At 42.1% G+C, this 19460-nt stretch overlaps 1 protein-coding gene across 2 annotated transcripts in view; it reads left to right on the forward strand.

Annotated features, from left to right (window-relative positions):
- TTLL5 (tubulin tyrosine ligase like 5) overlaps window positions 1–19460 on the forward strand; it is a 219522-nt gene that overhangs the window by 24308 nt on the left and 175754 nt on the right. For both annotated transcript variants that reach the window (XM_080928217.1, XM_080928218.1), the window contains exons 7-9: window positions 5268–5350; window positions 12317–12386; window positions 13285–13369. In XM_080928217.1, the coding sequence (XP_080784343.1) occupies window positions 5268–5350; window positions 12317–12386; window positions 13285–13369 (238 nt within the window). The remainder of the gene's footprint in view (window positions 1–5267; window positions 5351–12316; window positions 12387–13284; window positions 13370–19460) is intronic.

Genomic DNA, 19460 nt, shown 5'->3' on the forward strand with positions numbered 1-19460 from the left:
AGGTCCAAACAAACCTCCAAAGATGCGAGTTATAGAGGCTGTGGGGATCACTGGGGTAATGGTGGAGTTGTTTACCCAAGCTGACCTCAAAGTCGGGGCCCTAGCAGTCTTGCCTCAGCCTCCTTGGGAGTTAGGATTATAGGTGTGAACCACCACTGCCCCACAGGACTTGTGAGTCTAAGCAAGAATACCACCAGTAAAATATAAGAGGAGCTGTTAGAGAAAAGAGGAGTGGCCAGTTTGGACATGGTGTACTTTTGGGGTGCTGTGGGGAAGCATGCAGTGATGTTTTGCAGACAGTTGTAAAAACAGATTCCGGAGGTTCCAGATGAAAGTGATGATAAGAGCTATATGAAGACAGAGAAGCAGCCCCACAGACATAGCTGGGAGGAAGGAGAGATGTTAGGAGAGCCCGGGACAGAGGGCTCTGAAGAGGCAGTGACTCATGCACAAGAGGCACCCTCAGAAAGGAAGTGGGTACCACTCCCCTGAAAGGAGGGAGGGAAGAAGGCTCACTCTGGCTTCGTGAGACTTCCCATGGAGAAGAGAGCAGTTTGCTAGACTCATGTGATGAGTTCCCAGCCTGCCTAGTAAGGAGGGTGGTATGTTCTTATGCCAAGAGTGAGAGCAAAGTGTGTTTGTGTTTGTTAAAAGGGCAGAAAGGTCCCGGCAGCACCTTTGACAGGATTGAGCAAGACAGGAAGCTTTTCAGAGGCACTGAGAAGATGAGCTTTTTGTCATAATAAGAAAAAGTCTTAAGTTTGTATGTGAAGAGATTGAGCCTAGAAGCCAGTCACTATAGCCAGAGATTGGAAAGCTTGGGGTCCCCTGAGCTGCTCTGAATCACAGTTGAGTAGGACTGGGGGTACACAGCACAGATTCTTGCAGATTCTTGGTGCCTATTTCCATGTAATGTTTAGTAGACTGTAGGTCTGTGACCCTAGAGAACCCTGCCTAAGGATCTTTTGCTCACTCCAGCCATTTTCTTCAAGAAAATGACTTTTAGGCAGGAAAAAGGAAATGACAAGGAAGACTAGGGCGGCAGCAGTACAGATTAGCAGAGCATCTTCCTGGAACTGTATTCTGTGGCATCACTACCTAAAGATGGAGGCTGAGAAATAGTTCTGAGGTGCAAGCAAAACTGGGGTTCCATGTTTTATTGGAGGACCTCAGATCAGTGCATTCTAAGACCATAATTTTATAAGATACCTTAGCAAATGAGAAGAATTGCTCATTTTGAAGAGCATTATCTACTGGCCTCATCAAACCTGAGAAGCAGACAGCGCTCCTGCTCCCATTGTGTTCCCTCCACTGTACTGAACAAGCTGCTGCTGGAACTGGAAGGTGATGGGAAGTGTTGTCAGAGTTGACTATAATGTCTTAAAGAGACTGCTCGGACCTTTGCCTCTGATTTTTCTTGCTTCTTGCTTATTTTTTAAAAATACTTGTAAAAGAAATAGATCTTTGTTTCAAAATATTGCAAATCATTGTAAAAGTGCCAGCACAGAAGAAGAATCCTGAGATTGGAGCTCTTAGGACATACCAGGAATGAAGCACCAGAAGTAGAATTTAATTTTTTTTAGTTAAAAATTTTATTCCTTGCAGTGTTGGGGATTGAGCACAGGATCCCATGCATGCTGAGGAAGTGTGTGGCCACTGAGCTACCTCCTGAACCCCAAACAGTAGCTCACAAAGCAGGGCCGATGACCAGCAAGCACACCAGTGGCAGATGCTGCATCTTAGGTACACTTGCCTTTCTCTGAAAGTGAGAGTTTCAGCAGCATCCATGGAAGGTGCTATCTCCAGACATTTGTTGTCTGAGGCATTTTATACACTCCTCTACTGCATAACTCTCAGTGTCTGTAAGAGCTTGTTTAATGTCTGTCTGTCTGCTAGCCTCCTCTGTGAGGGAGAAGACTGTCTTACTGCTGTATATCTAGGAAAGCTACTGGGCAGATTAGAAACTTAACAGGCTTTGAATGAATGAATGCATGGAGCCTATAAAACTATCATCATCATCATCATTGTTTTATATTAATAGCTTCTTAAATTAGCTTCTTTTCTGGTGCTGTGATAAAATCCTGTGCAAAAGCAACTTAAGGGAGCAAGGGTTATTCTGTCGGACACTTCCAGAGGGATCCAGGTCAGGAAAGCATTGTGGTGGGAGCAGGGAGCTGGCTGGTCACATTGCATCTATACATAGGAAATAAAGAGTGGACAGGAACTGGGGCTGGGCTATAAAGCCTCAAGGTCCACCTCATTCAGGTTTCCAGGACTTTCCCTGTCAGTGCCACCAGCTGGGGACCAGGTATTCTAACTGAGCGTATGTGGGACATGTCCTACTCAAAGCACACTCCGCCCACTCTGCTTCCTCAGAGATCTGTGGGAGATCATAAAACAGTGACATATTTTGTGTTCAGTAGCCTCATTTTTCTTAGATTTAAATTTTTCTCATATGGAACTATATACCTTTCTTCTATGGCACTATTTTAACATGATCTAAACTACACTCTTTCAAAGAGTAATGTATAAAGCTAAATAAAATAGTAATCTTAGTTCTTTCCTCAGGACTCACCAGTGCTTGCTACTAGTTCTTTTTGCATGTCTTTCTGAAGATATTCTTGGCAGTTCCTAGCAGACAGCTTAAATGGGTGTGGGATGGAGGGACTCAAGCACTATTGCCTCATGCTTTCTTCTTTTCCACAGATCCTTCTACATCAGTTAATTAACAGTATTATCATTGACTGTGTTTGTCGAAGGTTCTCGTGTTAATCAGGTACCTGCAAATGTGGCCTTTGAGTCATTCAGTCCTCAGCCTGTTTGCAGACATTCCTGTGAGCTAAGGATGCTTTTTACATTTTCTTCCTTCCTTCCTTCCTTCCTTCCTTCCTTCCTTCCTTCCTTCCTTCCTTCCTTCCTTCCTTCCTTTTTAGATTTTATTTATTTATTTATGTTTGGTGTGATTCCTCTATCTGCATTACACCTGCATGCCAGATGGCATCAGATCCCAGTACAGATGGCTGGGAGCCACCATGTGGTTGCTGGGAGTTGAACAAAGGACCCCTGGAAGAGCAGTCAGTGCTCTTAACCGCTGAGCCACCTCTCCAGCCTGCTTTTTACATTTTCCAGTCAGTAGTTTAAGTAAAGATGACTGTAAATTTGTGGCATGTGGAAATGGCGTAAAATTCAGGGCATAAATGAGACTTCATGGGAACACAGCCACTGTCCTGTGTTATATTATCTGTCTTAAGTTCCAGCAGCAGAGTTGAGCTCTCACAACAGAGCTTGCACTTCTTACAAAACCAGTATCGCTCATGGCCTGGCTTTACTTCTCATGTAGATATGATAGAGTAGATTTAATTAATTTCTCCCTTTTTTAGCACTGCATGGGATAACTTCATGTATATGTACAATGGAATTTTTAAAGATGTATTTTTAAATTTTTTTTGTGTGTGTGTGTATGTGTGTGTGTGTGTGTGTGTAGGTGTCTGCAGAGACCAGAAGATTCCCTGGAGTAGAAGTTACACGAGGTTGTGAGCTACCCAACATGGATCTGCTGGATCCTCTGTGCTTAGCCAGTGTTCTTACCAGCCGAGCCATACTTCCAGCCCCTGCACAAGTTCCACACTCTTGTGAACAGTGATAGAGGAAACAGTTTTCTTCCTCCTCTTCCTCCCTTCTTTCTCCTCCTTTGTTCCTTCTCTTTCTCTTCTTCCTCCTCTTCCTCTTCTATTTCTTCTTTCAAGACAGGGTTTCTCTGTGTAGCTGTGGCTGTCTTGAAACTTGTAGCCCAGGCTGGCCTCAAAACCAGACATCTACTTGCCTCTGTCTCCTGAGTGCTGGGACTAAAGGTGTGTGCCACCCCTCATCCCCAACAGAGGATACAGTTCTAAACATATCCAATGTCTAGAAGCCATTTCTTCTTCTACTGGTGATTCTGTTTAGTTGCATCCAGGGAAAGGCAAGGGTAGATGGGGAAAGGTGGACAAATGTACCTTGGTCCATCCCCTGGTCTCCCATAAAAGTAAACCCTGATTGAAGGGTTTGCGGTACTGACAAAGTCAAGTTCCTTTTTGGAGCATAAAAGAGCTGATTTAGCTTCTGCCAACAGAAGAGGGATGAAAAGGCAGGCATGTGGTCTGGAAAGATGTGGTGCCCTAGAGGGTTGTTGTTAGTGCTAGGCTGCTGGGCTGCTGGGCTGCTGGGCTGCTGGGCTGCTGGGCTGCTGGGCTGCTGGGCTGCAGGGTCCTGAGGTTGGCCTGGGTGGGACCCTGCTGAGGATTAGGGGAAGTTTGTGTTTTCTTGTGGGAGGAGTGAAGGTAGGGATTAGCACACACAGGTGGCAGCATTTGGCCTTTTAAAAACTTAAGCCAGAGAGCATAACCTTGAGGGGACTTTATTGAGTTTATGCTTTTGTGTTCTGAATAAGATGATGTTATTCTGGTGTAGAAGAGCCAGGTGGTTTGAGAGGCCCAGGACATTTTGACTCACTGGACTATCTTTATACTCCCACTTTTCAGAGAAGAAAAGTAGCAAGAAACCTTAGCTTCCAGGTCTTTCTTTCCCTTATCCTTTAAACTAGTGCTTCAGGGTCATCAGAAAGGGGGTGCAGTGAGTACTGCCACAGCTCTCTTGTTCCTGGGGTTACACTCAGCAGTCCGAGTCCTCTGCTTCTCCCTAGACCATGCATGAGCCCTAGGGTGTCTCTGTGTCAGTTTTCTGCCTTTTCTTCTCACGACCCAAAGATACCTAAAAGCAGAGCTGAAGCTGGTGAATGGACAGACTCCCTTCTATTCGGAAATCATAATGCTTCCCTACCCTAAAGCTCTGCCTGGTTTATAAGCTCTGAAGAATCATTCAAAGTCAGTAACTCTATTTGGAGATGTAGTAAGAACCTCAATTGCCTCTTTGTACTAGCAGTCCTTCAGTTAACAAAGACGAGACTTTCAGGTTCCCAAAGGTTGTTTTTGGAAACAGACTAACATTCAGATTTTACCTCATTTTTGTTTTCCTCCTTTTGTAAGAAAGAGGAAACAGTGGAAGGTAATTATTCGAGTGATGAGTTATTCTTGTCCTCCTTCCTCCTCTTCTTCCTGCCTCATTTTCCTCTTTACGGCCAATCTGAAAACAGGTGATTCTAACTTTGGCTCTAGCTGGAGATGTGGAGTTCTTTGGGTATCTAAGAGATTGTTGCAGTTTAAGATAACAAACTCATGCTCTTTTTCTTTGTTTTCTCTTCCCTCTTTATCTCCCAATATTTTGAGCAGATTCATATTCGAAGGACCGAGGACCTTGGATAGTAAAACCAGTGGCCTCTTCTAGGGGACGGGGTGTCTACTTGATCAACAATGTAAGTACTGTAGGCCTAGCACTGGTTTGAGCAGGTATTTCCTTCTGCTCTGAGCTCAGCAGAGTGAAGGCAGGCTGTTTGCTGCCCTTCGGCTGGTCACTCTGGGCAGCAGCCCCCTCTCTCACTGGGACACACTTACTCCATGGCCAAAGCATCACTTGCTAGATGGGTTTTGGGGGAAGGCAGGCTTTTGTATTTCCACAAAAGAGGTGTCTTTTCTGTCTTCAGCTCCCAGCTCTGAGTGTCACCCATCAGGCTTTGAGTACAAGACGTTTTTTTTGCCACCGTTTCCTCCTCCTCTCCTGCTCTTCCCTCCTCCTGCTCCTCCCCCATCCTTTCTTTCATTCTTGACAAAATCCCTGTTAAATGTTGTTTTGATAATTAATAAAGATGGGAGCATGACTGAGTGCTAAGAAGCTATGTACAAGACTGGGTTTAGGCCTCAGAACCACAACAAAAACAACAACAATAATAATAATATAGATTCAGAATAAATGAAATAAAATGTCAACTCCAGTCTCATTGGATTTTTCTATAACATGGTCATTTTATATTTCTTGTTTTCTCAAATTCTTTTTTAAAGATTTAATAGCTGTGTGTACACACACACACACACACACACACACACATCTATATGCGCTCTATCTGCCTGTACACTTGTGTGCCAAAAAAAAGGCATCAGATCTCATTACAGATGGTTGTGAACCACCATGTGGTTGCTCGGAATTGAACTCAGGACCTTTTAGAAGAACAACCAGTGCTTTTAACCACTGAGCCATCTCACCAGCCTATTTTTTCAAATTCTTAATTGTATTTAGTAATTTCCCATTTTACATTTATTACACCCATATTACTTCTACCTGTTCATCTCTTACGTTTAATTAGTTTTTGTTTGTTTGTTTGTTTTTTAATCTCTGTGCTAGGTCTTTAATGTTTTTTAGAAACAAGCAAAACATCTGAATCCATTGTTTCTCTTTTGGATCTTTTTTTTTTTTTTTTTTTAATTTGCTCATTAGTTTTTTTTTTCCTCTGCTTTTATTTATTTATTTTTATTTACAATTTGAATGTTCTCCCCTTTCCTCCATATCCCCTATCCCATCTCCTCTTCCCCTGCTTCTATGAGGGTGTTCACTCACCCCCTCCCACCTCCCCACCCTGACATTTCCCGACACTGCAGCATCAAGCCTTGGCAGGACCAAGGACTTCTCCCATTGATGCCCAGCAAGGCCATTTTCTGCTATGTGTGCAGTTGGAGCCATGGGTCCGTCCATGTGTGCCCTTTGGATAGTGGTTTAATCTCTGGGAGCTCTGGTTGGTTGGTCTTGTTCTTATGGTGTTGCAAACCCCTTTAACTCCTCCAATTCTTTCTCTCACTCCTCCATTAAGGACCCCATTCTCAGTTCTATGGTTGGCTGCAAGCATCCGCTCTGTATTTGTTATGTTCTGGCAGAGCCTCTCAGGAGACAGCTATATCAGGCTCCTGTCAGCATGCACTTCTGGGCAGCAGCAATATTGTTTGGGTTTGGTGGTTGAATATAGGGTAGATCCCCTTATGTTTAATTAGTTTTTGCTGTCAGATTTTAGAGTTATATAACATTACTTTTTAAAAATAACTGATTTAGTTTTTTTCTCCTTTATAAGTTTATTAAAAATTTAAGCTTAGCAGTAATAGACTACAACACTAGGATTGCAAAATTTAACCAGTACTTAAGTCCAGAGTTCGTTTTCTTCCTTCTAGATATTTGGTATGCACTGTTTATCTATTTTTTCTTTACTCTGGGGAAAAATACCCTCTTTTTATCTTTGTTTATATTTTCCTTCTTTTTTTCATATGTATTTGTGGTGAATGCATATATTTGTATGTTTGTGTGTGTGTGTGTGTGTGTGTGTGTGTGTGTGTGTATGTGAGTGTGTGGGTGTGTGTGTGTGTGCACCTATTTGAAGCACAAGATTGATAACTGACATCTTTGCTTTGCTCTTGTACCTTATTCTCTGAGGCAGGGTCTTTTAGTCACACTTGGAGCTCACCAGTATTCACTGCTCTGAAGAGTTCCTGTTTCCACTTTCTAAGGCTGGATTACTTTCAGTCTGGCCACCAGCTTGGACCTTTGCAGTGGCCTCCTTGAGAATCTTCATTACCTGGTATTTGGGGCTAGAACTTTCTCTGCTCTGCTATTTTTTTTTTTTTTTTTTTTTTTTTTGTTTTGTTTTTTGTTTTTTGTTTTTTGTTTTTTAAACCCTAATCTTATCTGCTCCCTATCTTTGAAGATTTACTTAGACTTTTGATCTATTCTGGCTCCTTTTTTCCTCTAGCCTTTGTTGTTATTTCAATCTTTTGAAAATATCCTTTCTGTCTTTCCAGTGAGCTCTGGAAAGGAATGCTGGGTTAGATACATCGTGTGTGTGGTCAGTACTCCATCTTAAATTCCCCAGTTATTTTTTTCACATTGGAGCTATTTTCTGTGTGTGCAGAAATGAATTTTCTAAAGTGTTTTACTTTGGAAAGTCCTTAGATTCATTCTGGGTCCAAAACTGTACAGTAAACAAATTATGGTCAGACCTTTCTTACTGGGAAAGGACAGACTCGGAATCTGGCAGAGCAACTACTATAGCATCAGACCTCAGTCACCAGTCCTGTCACCTGGAGCCCCTTAACCCTGGGTCCTGTGTGGTATAAAACATGGTGGTATGCCTTGTCTCTGTCTTGTCTCTGTGACCTTGGCATAAGGCTCCCATCTGACAGTCTTGCCTTTAGCTCTTTGCCAGGAGCACAGTGTTGTTTGAATTGCGTGGACTGCACTAGTTTGGGTTTGGGTTTTAGCTGCCAAATGGAATTGCTATTGAGAGTCAGCTACGGTTCAAGTTTGCTTTTTATTTTCGTAGACATGAGTCAAAGAGAATAGGATCTATTCCCAGCTCATGTGGGGCTTTTCCCCCCCTCATTTTGGAATGATCTTTTGCCCTAGTGATTTGTTCTTTTAAAGCTAACATCATAAAGAATAGAAAAGTTAAACTTTCCTTAATGGAGCTGGGAACCCCTTGCTCCAACTCTTCGCTGAGGCTCATAAAGGGAATGACTCCTCTTTAGGGAATGTAAGTTTGGCAGCCTATGTAAGAGTCTCTTTCTCCCTCCCACCTCTCCATGGGCTCAATCCCTTGAGACCCCCTGCATAGATCAAAGTACTTGGCTACACCTTTGCCAGTTCCCCTCCCCACTGGTGAAGCTTTGGAATGAATCTGATTCTTTTAGGTATTTAGTGGAGGTGCCAGACAGAAGCCTGGGAAGATGCCAGCATGCACAAGGGGAACTGGCAGCACATGATTCTAATGGGAGCATATTCCCATTTCACCCCAAAACTGGAATTTTATCGCCTTTTACCCAGACCGACAAACTGCACTGTTAATCCTCTCTTCTCCCCTTAACCATCCCTTCTTTTCCATACCTGGATCCTTTCCCTGGAATATGTGACCCATTAGCCAACTGGATGAAGTAACTCTTTCCAAGGCTGCTGCCTGCTTTTCTTTCAGGGTTGAGGGGGAGGGAGAGAAAGAACACTAAGACAGAGGGTCTGTGTAGAACTTGTAGGAGTTGGGGAGGGACTGTGGTAGGAGGCTGGATGTAGATGTGAAGGTCAAATGAAAATTTCAGTCCCTATCTTTCCACAAGCATAAGGAGATCTATTAGTAAAACTGCCCTGTAGTAGTCAGAGCCTACTGGAGAATATCCACAAAAGCAACTTTAAAAAAATAAATAAATATAAAGGGAACAAAAAAAAAAAAAAAAAAAAAAAAAAAAGGCAAGAAAAGTGTGGCAGTCCTGAGGAGGGCATTGTAAACCCCTGCAGAGGGAAGCATCCTGTGGCAGCCTGACAGGGCTCCTAATGATGTGCTTTCATCTAGAAATGAAGCATAAAGGAACAGAGCTCTTAACTCCAGCTTCTTCAGTAACCCGACTAAATGCCACACTTTCCCAGTTTAACGATATTCAAATTGAGGTTGGGGAAGACCTGGTGTTTTCTGATTAAGGTATGGGTTTTACTATTGAGGTCTAATTCAGTCACCTTTGTGTCCTCTGTTATCCGTAGTTCTATTAATATACATCCTGAGATGGTGAAGTTCAGAAGACTGTTAAGCCACACTCTTCATCCCTCTCATGAATATAACCCATATGTCCTTGCTTTCATTTCTTTGCATGTTTTTATCTTATGTTCTCTGTGTTTCTTACTGTTTGACAGTTATTTAAGAAGTGCTGGCTGTGTGCACTTTAACCCTCTTGATACTTTCTAATCTTCTGTGTCTTCACTGTAGTTGAGTGTACTGCTCTGGCATGTGGGATGAATGTTGTTGAGTTGTGGAATGCAGAAGCTAGAACCACATAGATCCTGTTGAGTGTGCACCAGTAGCAATAACAACCGATACTTTTTGAGACATTTTTGACAGGGTTTCACTATTGTATCCCTGCCTGACCTGGAACTCTCCATATAGAGCCAGAACTTGAAGAGATTCACTTGCCTCAGTCTTTTGAGTGCTGGGAATAAAGGTGTAGACCCCTACTTCTAGCACCAACTGATACTTTGAGAGCATTTAACCTGTGCCTTTCATTTGAATCCAAATAGAACCAGTCAATTCTCTTCATAAGAACCCTGTATGAGAGTTCCCGTTTTCCTAGTAAGTGGTAGAGCCATGATTATAGCTGAGGTCCAGCTGGTTCCAGGGCATCCACTCTTGACCACGACACTCTCTACCCTACTTAATACCCCAAGCTTGAGATCTAGTTTAGGAAAATAAGTATATGTCAAGTTTCCATAGCAATTCTGATTCCTGCATTAGCCTCCTTTTACTTTGAGAGGAAATTCTACCTTGAAATGGAAATACTTTTAAATTAGTTAACTGAGGATTAGTGAATAGGAAATTCTCTAAAGGATGTCAAAAACTTTTATTACTTGGGCTTTAATATATAATACTAGGCAAAGGAACCATTTTCAAATATTCCTTTAGTTTATGAGAAGTTAGTTTTTCTTATGCAGATAGGAATGAGAGGTAAAGGGCAAGTATTAAAGTTCTGGAACAGAAGTTGATATTATACATAATTCAGTGGTTAGATTTTTAGGGAGTAGAGGAGAAGTAGGGATGGGCATTAGCTGTGCCATGGAGTGAAGCCCTTCCACTGGAGCACAGCTGGGTATCAGTCATGTACTGTTGTAGCCCATAGGTGTTTCTCAGATGGAATCTACAGCTGTTGCTCAATTGTAGCCATTGGTGCTACAGCCTGAAGCTTTGCTTTTCTAGAGATGACAGGCACTCTTACTTACTGGGTGACTCAGAATGGAGATGGTACTTGCCATAGACTCATCAAGAAGTGTAAGGGCATCAGAAAATAGGATGGGTGATTGAATTCATTAGGGATATTGATGCCACTGTGTTCATAGGATACATAAAGATGCTGTAAAAGCTGACGTCTGACTTTGAGATGACAGCAGTGGTACTTGGGCTAGAAAATTTCTTGTTTCAGACTTTTTGATTTGGGGGACAGTTGTTTTGTGCCAGAATTTGGGGAGCACTGTGAACAGTGCTTGAAAGTGAAACCTCTGAGACCCTGCGCAGGCTCCAGTGCTGCGCCGGTGCTTACAGCTCTGTGTCAGAGCAGGTCCACACCACTCATCTATGGAATGTGGACTGTGTTGTATCTGCCCCTGGGGTTGGGTGGGGATAAAATAACACTTGGGACATGCTAAGAACAGCTCTTGGCACGTGGTAAATGCTCAGTACCTCTATTAAATTGTAATTATTTCTTCGAATGTTGCCAGTCATTTCCAAGCAGCTACTGTAGTTTGTCTCACATTGCTGTTGTTACCATTTACAGTTAGGAGGGAGCCCCTTACCCTTCTGGGTTGACTGGAAGCTGATCTTTCTGTCTAATCACACATGCAGTTGTTCTGTTTGAGGTTTCTTTATCTTACGGCTTTCTCTGTGTGGAGTCTGTAACAATTGCCTGCTTCCCACCATACTCAGTCTTGATTCTCTTGCCAATTCAAATCGCTCTGCCAGAGGGTTCCCTCCCTTCTGGTTCTCTCCCACCCCTTGCCCTAGTTCCTAGTTACAGCTTTTAGCCTCAAGCCTGTGACTCTGCCTCAGTCCTTTCTGCTGGACTGTGCATGTGGCAGTGGCCTCCTTTCCCCAGCACTCACATGCCTGAGGCTTTCACTGCTTGCCTCTGTGTCTGCTCTTCCTTCACAGTCCTGCAGATCTGCCCTTTTGGCAGCTTGACATCTTATGTTTGTAGAACTGCTGCTCTGTGTCCCTTTTAGAGTCTACATGTTGCTGTTCTAACTGAAACAGTAGACCCTTTGGGGGAAAGGAGCTGCTGACTCTGAAGTTCCGTGAGGGCACAGATGCATCTGTTTTCTCCATCACTGTGTGCTCAGTGCTTTACACACGGGCGGCAGTACCCACTACTTCTTATATAAACAGCTTCCCATTGGTGAGATCTTAAAACGTCCTAATTCAGTCTTTTACACACGGTCGCTTAGCAAGTGCTGTATGTGAGTCAAGTATCCATTCCATCTCACTGGGAATGCTAGACAGCATTGTGCATCTGTGACTTTTCAGAACAACTAATGAGAGGTGCATTGGGAATAGTGGAATGTTTTAAAACTTCCATTGGTCTTTACATTTTCAAAGAAGCAACTTTGTATTTTTAAAGTAGCTCTTATTTTCTTGGCAAATAACTATTTTATACCATGCATATAAATCTTGAAAGCTATTTAACTGCATTTATTATGAGAAGTGCTATGTAAATTTATTTTTCTCCATTGTAATTGAGTATCCACAGTGGCATGTCCTCTGGCCACTTGAATATTACAGATTTTTCCATAGTATCTTTTTTTTTTCTTTAGGTAAAGAACTCCCCCTCAGCTATACATTTTAGGATTTTTCCATTTTCATTCCTTTTTGTTTGCTCAACAGCCAAACCAGATCTCCCTGGAAGAGAACATCTTGGTCTCCCGTTACATTAACAACCCCCTACTCATAGATGGTGAGTTTCGATTGACTCTTCAGTAGACTGGGCTGGATCTTGCTTAACTTTGTGACCTTTCATAGTCTTCTCTAGTAAGTCTTTTAAAGCTGGTCTGACATTTCTGGTACCCATTGTTCCAGACATGAGGAAAGTTCTTTACCTTTTGAAACTGAAATTAGTTGTTACCAGGAGAGATATACTGCTCATTCAGGCACACAAACAAATGCATACACACGTGTGCATGTACATACTCTAGAAATGGTCACAGTATTATCTAAAACAACTGAAATATCTGAAAATATCTGTTTATTTTCTCTATTTGGTGGTGGCATCTGGGAGAATGGAGCCAGTAAATGAGGATTACTAAAGTTGCATACAGTAGCTAACTTTATTCAGAGCTCAGACAATTTATACTCTTAAGGGTTAAGAAGAATCACATGAGTAAAGTGTTAGAGGCACAAAGGCAAACTGCATGTGGCAAACCATGTTTTTCCTTAGATGTGTATAAACAACTAATAATAAGCAATTATAATGAATAATTTGAAGCAAATTCACTCTAATCTGCTACATCTGGAAGGGGCACAAAGCCTGATATAAGAACATTCCCATGATTTTGAGGAAACTGAGGTTGTAAGACTCTTGGCTTCTTGACATTTTCTCACAAGCACTTAGAAATCTTCACAACCTTGGAATTGTGTTTGGATCATGTTACAACATCACACTGTATGTATTTAGCGACTATACTGCATACCATTGTATGAGCAGTTACTTAGAATCAAAATACAAGATGTGTGCCATGAGTTTTATGTGATAAGGACTGTTTATTCTCTCATAACTCTTGGTTGTGTTGTAGCATACTTTGTAACAGAAAACAGATGAAATTAGTTTTTCTTGTGACTCCCAACTTTCTTCCTAGATTTCAAGTTTGACGTGCGCCTCTATGTGCTTGTGACTTCCTATGATCCCCTTGTCATCTATCTCTATGAGGAAGGATTGGCTAGGTAAGAGGCTTTCTTGGGAGAAGGGATTGGCTGCATATGATAGAGTGGATCCATTAAAAAAGTTTCTAAGACTAGGCTTCTTTCTGTTAGTTCAACTTGGGGAAATAGAGTGTGGGATTCAAATGACAGAAAACAGTCTTGGTACTCTACAGCTTCACCTGCAGGTCTGCATAAGGTGGATACACAGGCTTTCTCAGGTGTAGAGGCCACAGGGTAGTTTCATGCACTGAGGGTTGTTATCAGAGCTCTAGGATATTAAGAGAAGTAATGTTTTTCAGAGTAGATCTAGAAGGGAAATAAGTCACATTTAATTACTTGTCATACACCAGGTCCTTATGTTAATTCTTACAACCGCAATACCTGCTGCCTTTTCTGCAGCAGAAGAGAGATTTGCATAAGAGTGGTTTCTGGGTTCTGAGTTCTGATGGGGTAGTGGGTGGGAATTGGAGCTCATTGAATGGTCATGTTTTCTCATATTCATGGGATATTCATGGCTTTCACCCCTTAAAATATAAATCATATTCTTTGCTGTGGTTATAAATCCAGGGCTTTTTTTTTTTTTTTTTTTTTTTTTTGTTTTGTTTTGTTTTTGTGATGCTTAGTAGCTTTTAAGGTACTACCTGTCAACAGAATTAAGTTAAATTTATAATAACTTGGAATTTTGTCTCCCATATCCACAAAGACTTACAGGCAGCAGTTTCCATAAATCCTCGCAGTTATTTTAAGAAGCATGTAACTTTCTTGTGTTCTTTTCTCTTACTTTTTTTTAGTCATCTAGTTTGCTTTGCAGTTCCCCTGTGTCATGACTTAGTTGGGATTGTTTACAGCCGTATAAGAGTGTTCTTTCCACCCGCGCATGGACATGATAAGCTGAAAGTCACAGTCTCTGCGTGCTTCTGATTTTAGAAAATTAATTTTGAAAATGGACTACATGAAGGCTGGCCATTTGTGTTTATGTGAAGAAGAAAACAGTTTCCCAATACCTGTTTATGGATAGGGGCTTGACAGGCCACACTGTACTGTGACAGCGGTGTCTTTTACTTTGTTTACTTTTAATTTGTTTTGGAGTCAGGTGAGAGGATTAACCTAAGCTAGCTGACTGAGCCATGTCTTCCCTTCACCTCTAGGTGGCAATGACAGCTTTTATAAGTTCTGTCATATTCCTAACTAGGATTTATGAGTTGAGCCCTGAGGACACTGGAGTCTACTAAACTCCACAGTCCTGGTCTCCTGTCCCTTTAAAACTCAAGAAGAAAAATAAAACATTTCCCAGTTGTGGAAGTCCTGGACCAGCATTTCACATGAACTATTTGCTCTAATTGGATTGTCATAGGCAGACATTTTCTATAGCACTTATGGATATGAGCTTCTGTACTTGGAAGTATTCACAGAAAGAAGACCAATATAAAATTTAAAAAGCCTGCTTTCCATATTATCTAGAAAGGAGAGAAGGTAAAATACTTGCACTTCTTCTGGGACCTAGGGTGCTGTGAACTGTGCTTTTATACTCAGAGGCTTCTGAGCTTCCCTTCTTGTGCAGAGCTTCCTTCTGTCCTTCCTCCACTTATCTGTACCCCAACTTGTGGCCTTGGTCCTGCTTGGTTTTTTGAAAGAGAGAAGGTTATTTATGACACTGGTTCTCAAGGGTGTCATGCCAATGTATTTTGTATCATATTCTAAAGATGTTTCACCTGCAATATTAGTAGCCTTCCTCCTGAGGAAAATTTTACATAGTTTTTGTATCTTTATGGTTCAAGTACAAAATGAGAGCAGCGCTGGCATCCATCACAGTCTGCTACAGATAAGCAAGTACTCTGCTGCTTGTGCATTAGGTGTCAGAAGCTACTCATTTAGTGACAGTTGTCTCACTTCCAGCAGGAAGTAACATGTACATATGTGTACATAAACACATTTATATGGTCAGTGGATACTCTTCCTCACTGTTAGGAAAATAGCTTTTTAAAACTCAGTCCACATTGACCCAAAAAAGGAAAAAACATTTCAAGTCTTTGGTGGATTTGCCTGAAACCTAGGTGGATGTGAAATCCTTCTGGAAGGCATATACATGGCATTATCGTGAGCTGTTTGCTCCAGATACACAAGGCACACTGTTCTGTGTGTTCTTCAGTGTGCCTAAATAGTCTCTGTTTATCTTGGCATTCACTGCCTTTCAGCCCTCAGAGTGCGCTCAGCTGTGTCATTACATTCAGCATCCGTCTGCAGCTCCTCCACACCTGCAGCTTCTCTAATCTTGGGTCACGTGTGTTTTGTGTAGACATAACTGAAGGCAATCAGTTTGGGATGAGATCACCAAGTTGCTTTACTTTGAGACTAGAAGGAAAACCATAATCTTTCCTAAAGAGACAGACCTAAAGGCAAAAATAATTAGTTTCCTTCTTTAGACTTTTATACCCTGTCATTTCTGTTGGGAGCTTCAAATTAATGCTAGGAGATTGAAAGTTCACATTATAAAAGTTCACTGCATTGTGAAATAGGTTATTTTGTGTAAATTCCTTTCCCCTTTAAACCTTTTCCAGAAAAATACCTTTGTTTCATCACACATAAATACACTTGTCTTTGTTTTAGTCACACAAAAAGCAGACCACTCACTGTTTATGTGTGGAAGTGTTTGCCTACACATATATAAGTACATTAAATGTATAAAGTATGTGCAGAAGCCAGAAGAGGGCATCAAGTCCTCTTGAACTTAGAACTGGTCTGAACTGTCATGTGCGTACAGAACTAGATCCTTTGCAAAAGCAACAAGTGCTGTTAACCACTGAACCATCTTTCCAGCTCCTTTTCACCATTTCTTATATGTGAGTAAAGCATTGAAGAGATGCTAAAATGAAATTGCCTATGTGGCACTTGAGTCAGCTGTCTCATGGTCCTGGCAGTAGTGCTTCTGCCCGAATGCTGCTGTGGTTTTCCTGTGCAGGTTCCTGCTCTAGAGTCCCCATGCAGGTTGCTATTTTGCCTAGTAGGAAGAAGATGTTGAGTTTCCAGAGATAGGGATATTGTTCTCACCAAAATGGTGGTGATCCACTTTTTGTGTCAAAAATAGAATCTAAGGAGACTTTGTTCTGGATTCTACAACCGTCGGAGGATCTGATCTGGAATATAAATGATTTGAGAAAGTCCTTTTTGAGAGAAAAAGTTAATAGCCAAATTTGCACTGAAACAAGAATTTATTTTTAATTAAAAAGATACTGAGTTGGAAGCCACGTGTGTTATCAGTGATTCAACAAAAGGTAGCCCCAGCTCATGAAAGCATTAAAGGGGAGTTCTGAAGGGTGCACTCAGGTCAGAGAAGTGGAAAAAACTCTGAAAAGGCCCCTTCTAGCACAGCCCTCCCCAGCCATATTACCCAGTAGAAATGCAGAAAAGACCCCAGATCATTTTGTAATGCCTTTCTCTCCTCCCCCACCTCTGGGCCCGTTTTCAGTAGCCTTGCTTGCTAATTAACACTGGCTCCTGGGGGATATTTACCTTTTCTGTGCTAGATTCCTGTGGTTTTGAAAGAATTCAGGTACTTGCTGATTGCCAAGGAATTCAGATTACCTCACAGGCTGCACAATGTCCAGAATCTGCCACAGCAGCAAGTGGGGGGAAAGAGATACCAGCGACAGGGAGAAATCCTTCCTAGCCTTCCTGTCACTCTCCCTGGCAGGCCTTTGCTGTTTGTGAAGGTTGAGTCATTTCTGGCTCTGTGGACAGGATCAGGCTGGTAATCCCCTCCCAGACTCTGCAGGGCGCTGCCCAGTCACTGCAGCATTTTGGCAGTTTCCCTGCTGCAGCTGGTTGACAGAGGATCAGAGCTTTGGGCCTCCTGTTCTCTTCCATCAGATTTTTTTTTAGGTCAGGCAGAATGAAATCCAGTGGCTTCTGGCAAGGGTGCCTGAGATGAAGTCTCATTGCCCATGACCCTCTCCTTAGTAAGCTCTCATGCTAAAGATAACTCAGGTGCTACTACTGCAAGCTCCTTTCTTTGTGCATTTGTTCTGAATGTGAAGATAACTGAGTACTTAACTCTTCTACAGCTAGGCTCTGTGATGCCAACTGACTGTAAGAGTATGTGCCATCAGGCTCTTCTGGCCATGTCATCGTTTGTACATGGGAGAAAAGTTAGTAAGACCTCACTGACTTTGTGCTTGCTTCTATATTGGTAAAGGTCTTGAAACAAGCAGCTGAGGAGCACCGTGCAGCTCTATTTATAAATCCCCACTGCAGATGCGTCTTGATTACCATTGAGTCATGTTCCAGCATAGCTGTCATCACTTTCTTACCATCTAGGGGTCTTGGTAGGTTGTTTTGTTTGTTTGTTTCATTTCCCTCTCTTAAAGAACTAAAAGACAGGAAAAACAAACACCACTTCAAATATCAAGTGCAACAAGTAGTCGCAGGGACAGATCTCAGGACAGACCACAGAATCAGCTGGTTAAGGAAAGGCTTTTATTAGGGCGAGGAAACACAAAGCAAGGCACATTCAGAGAAGGACCCTGTGAGCACAGTGGAGACTTGAGAAGTCAAAGCCTGGTTTTTCCTCGGTGGCTGGGGATCTAGGGGTCTTTGAGGGCTCTTCAAGGTGTCTTCCTCCCTGAGTTCAGGGTTGGTCAGTTTGAATGAAGGGAGACTGATCGATCCACAATTTTGGAGTAAACATGTCCTGATCTGGCCTTGAAATTGTAGGACCTTGTCAAGCTGGTCCACCGGCTCTGTGGCTGTAGTGGCTGGAGGGAGAGCCTGTAGGCCTTTGTGTGTGGTCAGAAATAGGAGGAAGAAGCTGGATGTTTGCTATCTTTGTTTCCTAGTCATGGCCCCTCTTCCTTTTGTCTGCCTATCAAGATCTGGCTGACACCAGTCACCCAAGTTGGAAGTAGCATCAGTTGAAAGTACATTTTAAAAAGATTTTATTATTTTTATTTCATGCGCATTGTTTTACTTGTGTAAACAATGTAAGTGTGCTACATACAAATATTGCTGAAAGAGGCTAAAAGAAAAATTATGGGGTTCTAGGTTGTTATAAGCTGCCACATGGGTGCTGAGGATTGAACCCAGGTTCCCTGGAAGAGCAGCCAATGTTCTTAATTGCTGAGCCCCTGAAAATGCATTTAACACACCTAACTTGTCAGAAATGTTAGCTTAGCAGTGTGGTTTACTACTATGTATTGGTTGTTGCCCTCCTGACAGTGTGGGCAACTGGCTACAGCTTGCTATACTGCTCAGGGTTACAAGACAGAACCAGTGCATATTGGTAGAGGGAAAAGATCAGCATCCAGAACTCAAAGTGTAATTTCTTCAAAATGCAGATTATTCCTACACCATTGTAAAGCAGAACACTTGTGAATTAAACTAATGTAAGTCGAGGCTTGTTGTATGTCTTCTTATTATTGAAGGCCTTTCTTCAGTCACACTCTTGGAGCTCAGAGAAGTCACGACTACTGTCCTGCTTCCAAGTGAGAAACATCAGCAAACAGAAATCATCACGTTTGAGACTTCATTTTCAAAATAAAGATAATCCATATGTTTTAGCTAGGGTTTTACTGCTGTGTACAGATACCATGACCAAGGCAACACTTATAAGAACTACATTTAAAAGGTTCAGTGCATTGTCGTCATGGCAAGATCCTGGCAGCACCCAGGCAGGCATGGTGCAGGAGGAGCCAAGAGTTCTACAGTTTCATTTCAAGGCTGCTAGTGGAAGATTGATTTCCAGGCAGCTAGAATGAGATCTTATAGCCCACAGGCACAGTGACACACCTACTCCAACAGGGCTACACCTTCTAATAGTGCCACTCCACTCCAACAGGGCTACACCTTCTAATAGTGCCACTCCACTCCAACAGGGCTACACCTTCTAATAGTGCCACTCCTTGGGCCGAGCTTATACAATCCATTCACATTATATTTGTTTTTAGATTGATTTAAAAAATGGACATACGGTCCAGAGTTCACATTGCCCAAGGGAGTAAGATACCTTTTTTTTTTCTTGGCATAAAGGTCAAGGCTATAAAATGTGTGGGCTTTCTTAAATCTTAGATTTTAAAACTTACATATACGGCTGTCCTTTTCTGTACATACACATCACAGT

Source organism: Micromys minutus, assembly GCF_963924665.1.
Source record: "Micromys minutus genome assembly, chromosome: 1".
Taxonomy (NCBI): Eukaryota; Metazoa; Chordata; class Mammalia; order Rodentia; family Muridae; genus Micromys; species Micromys minutus.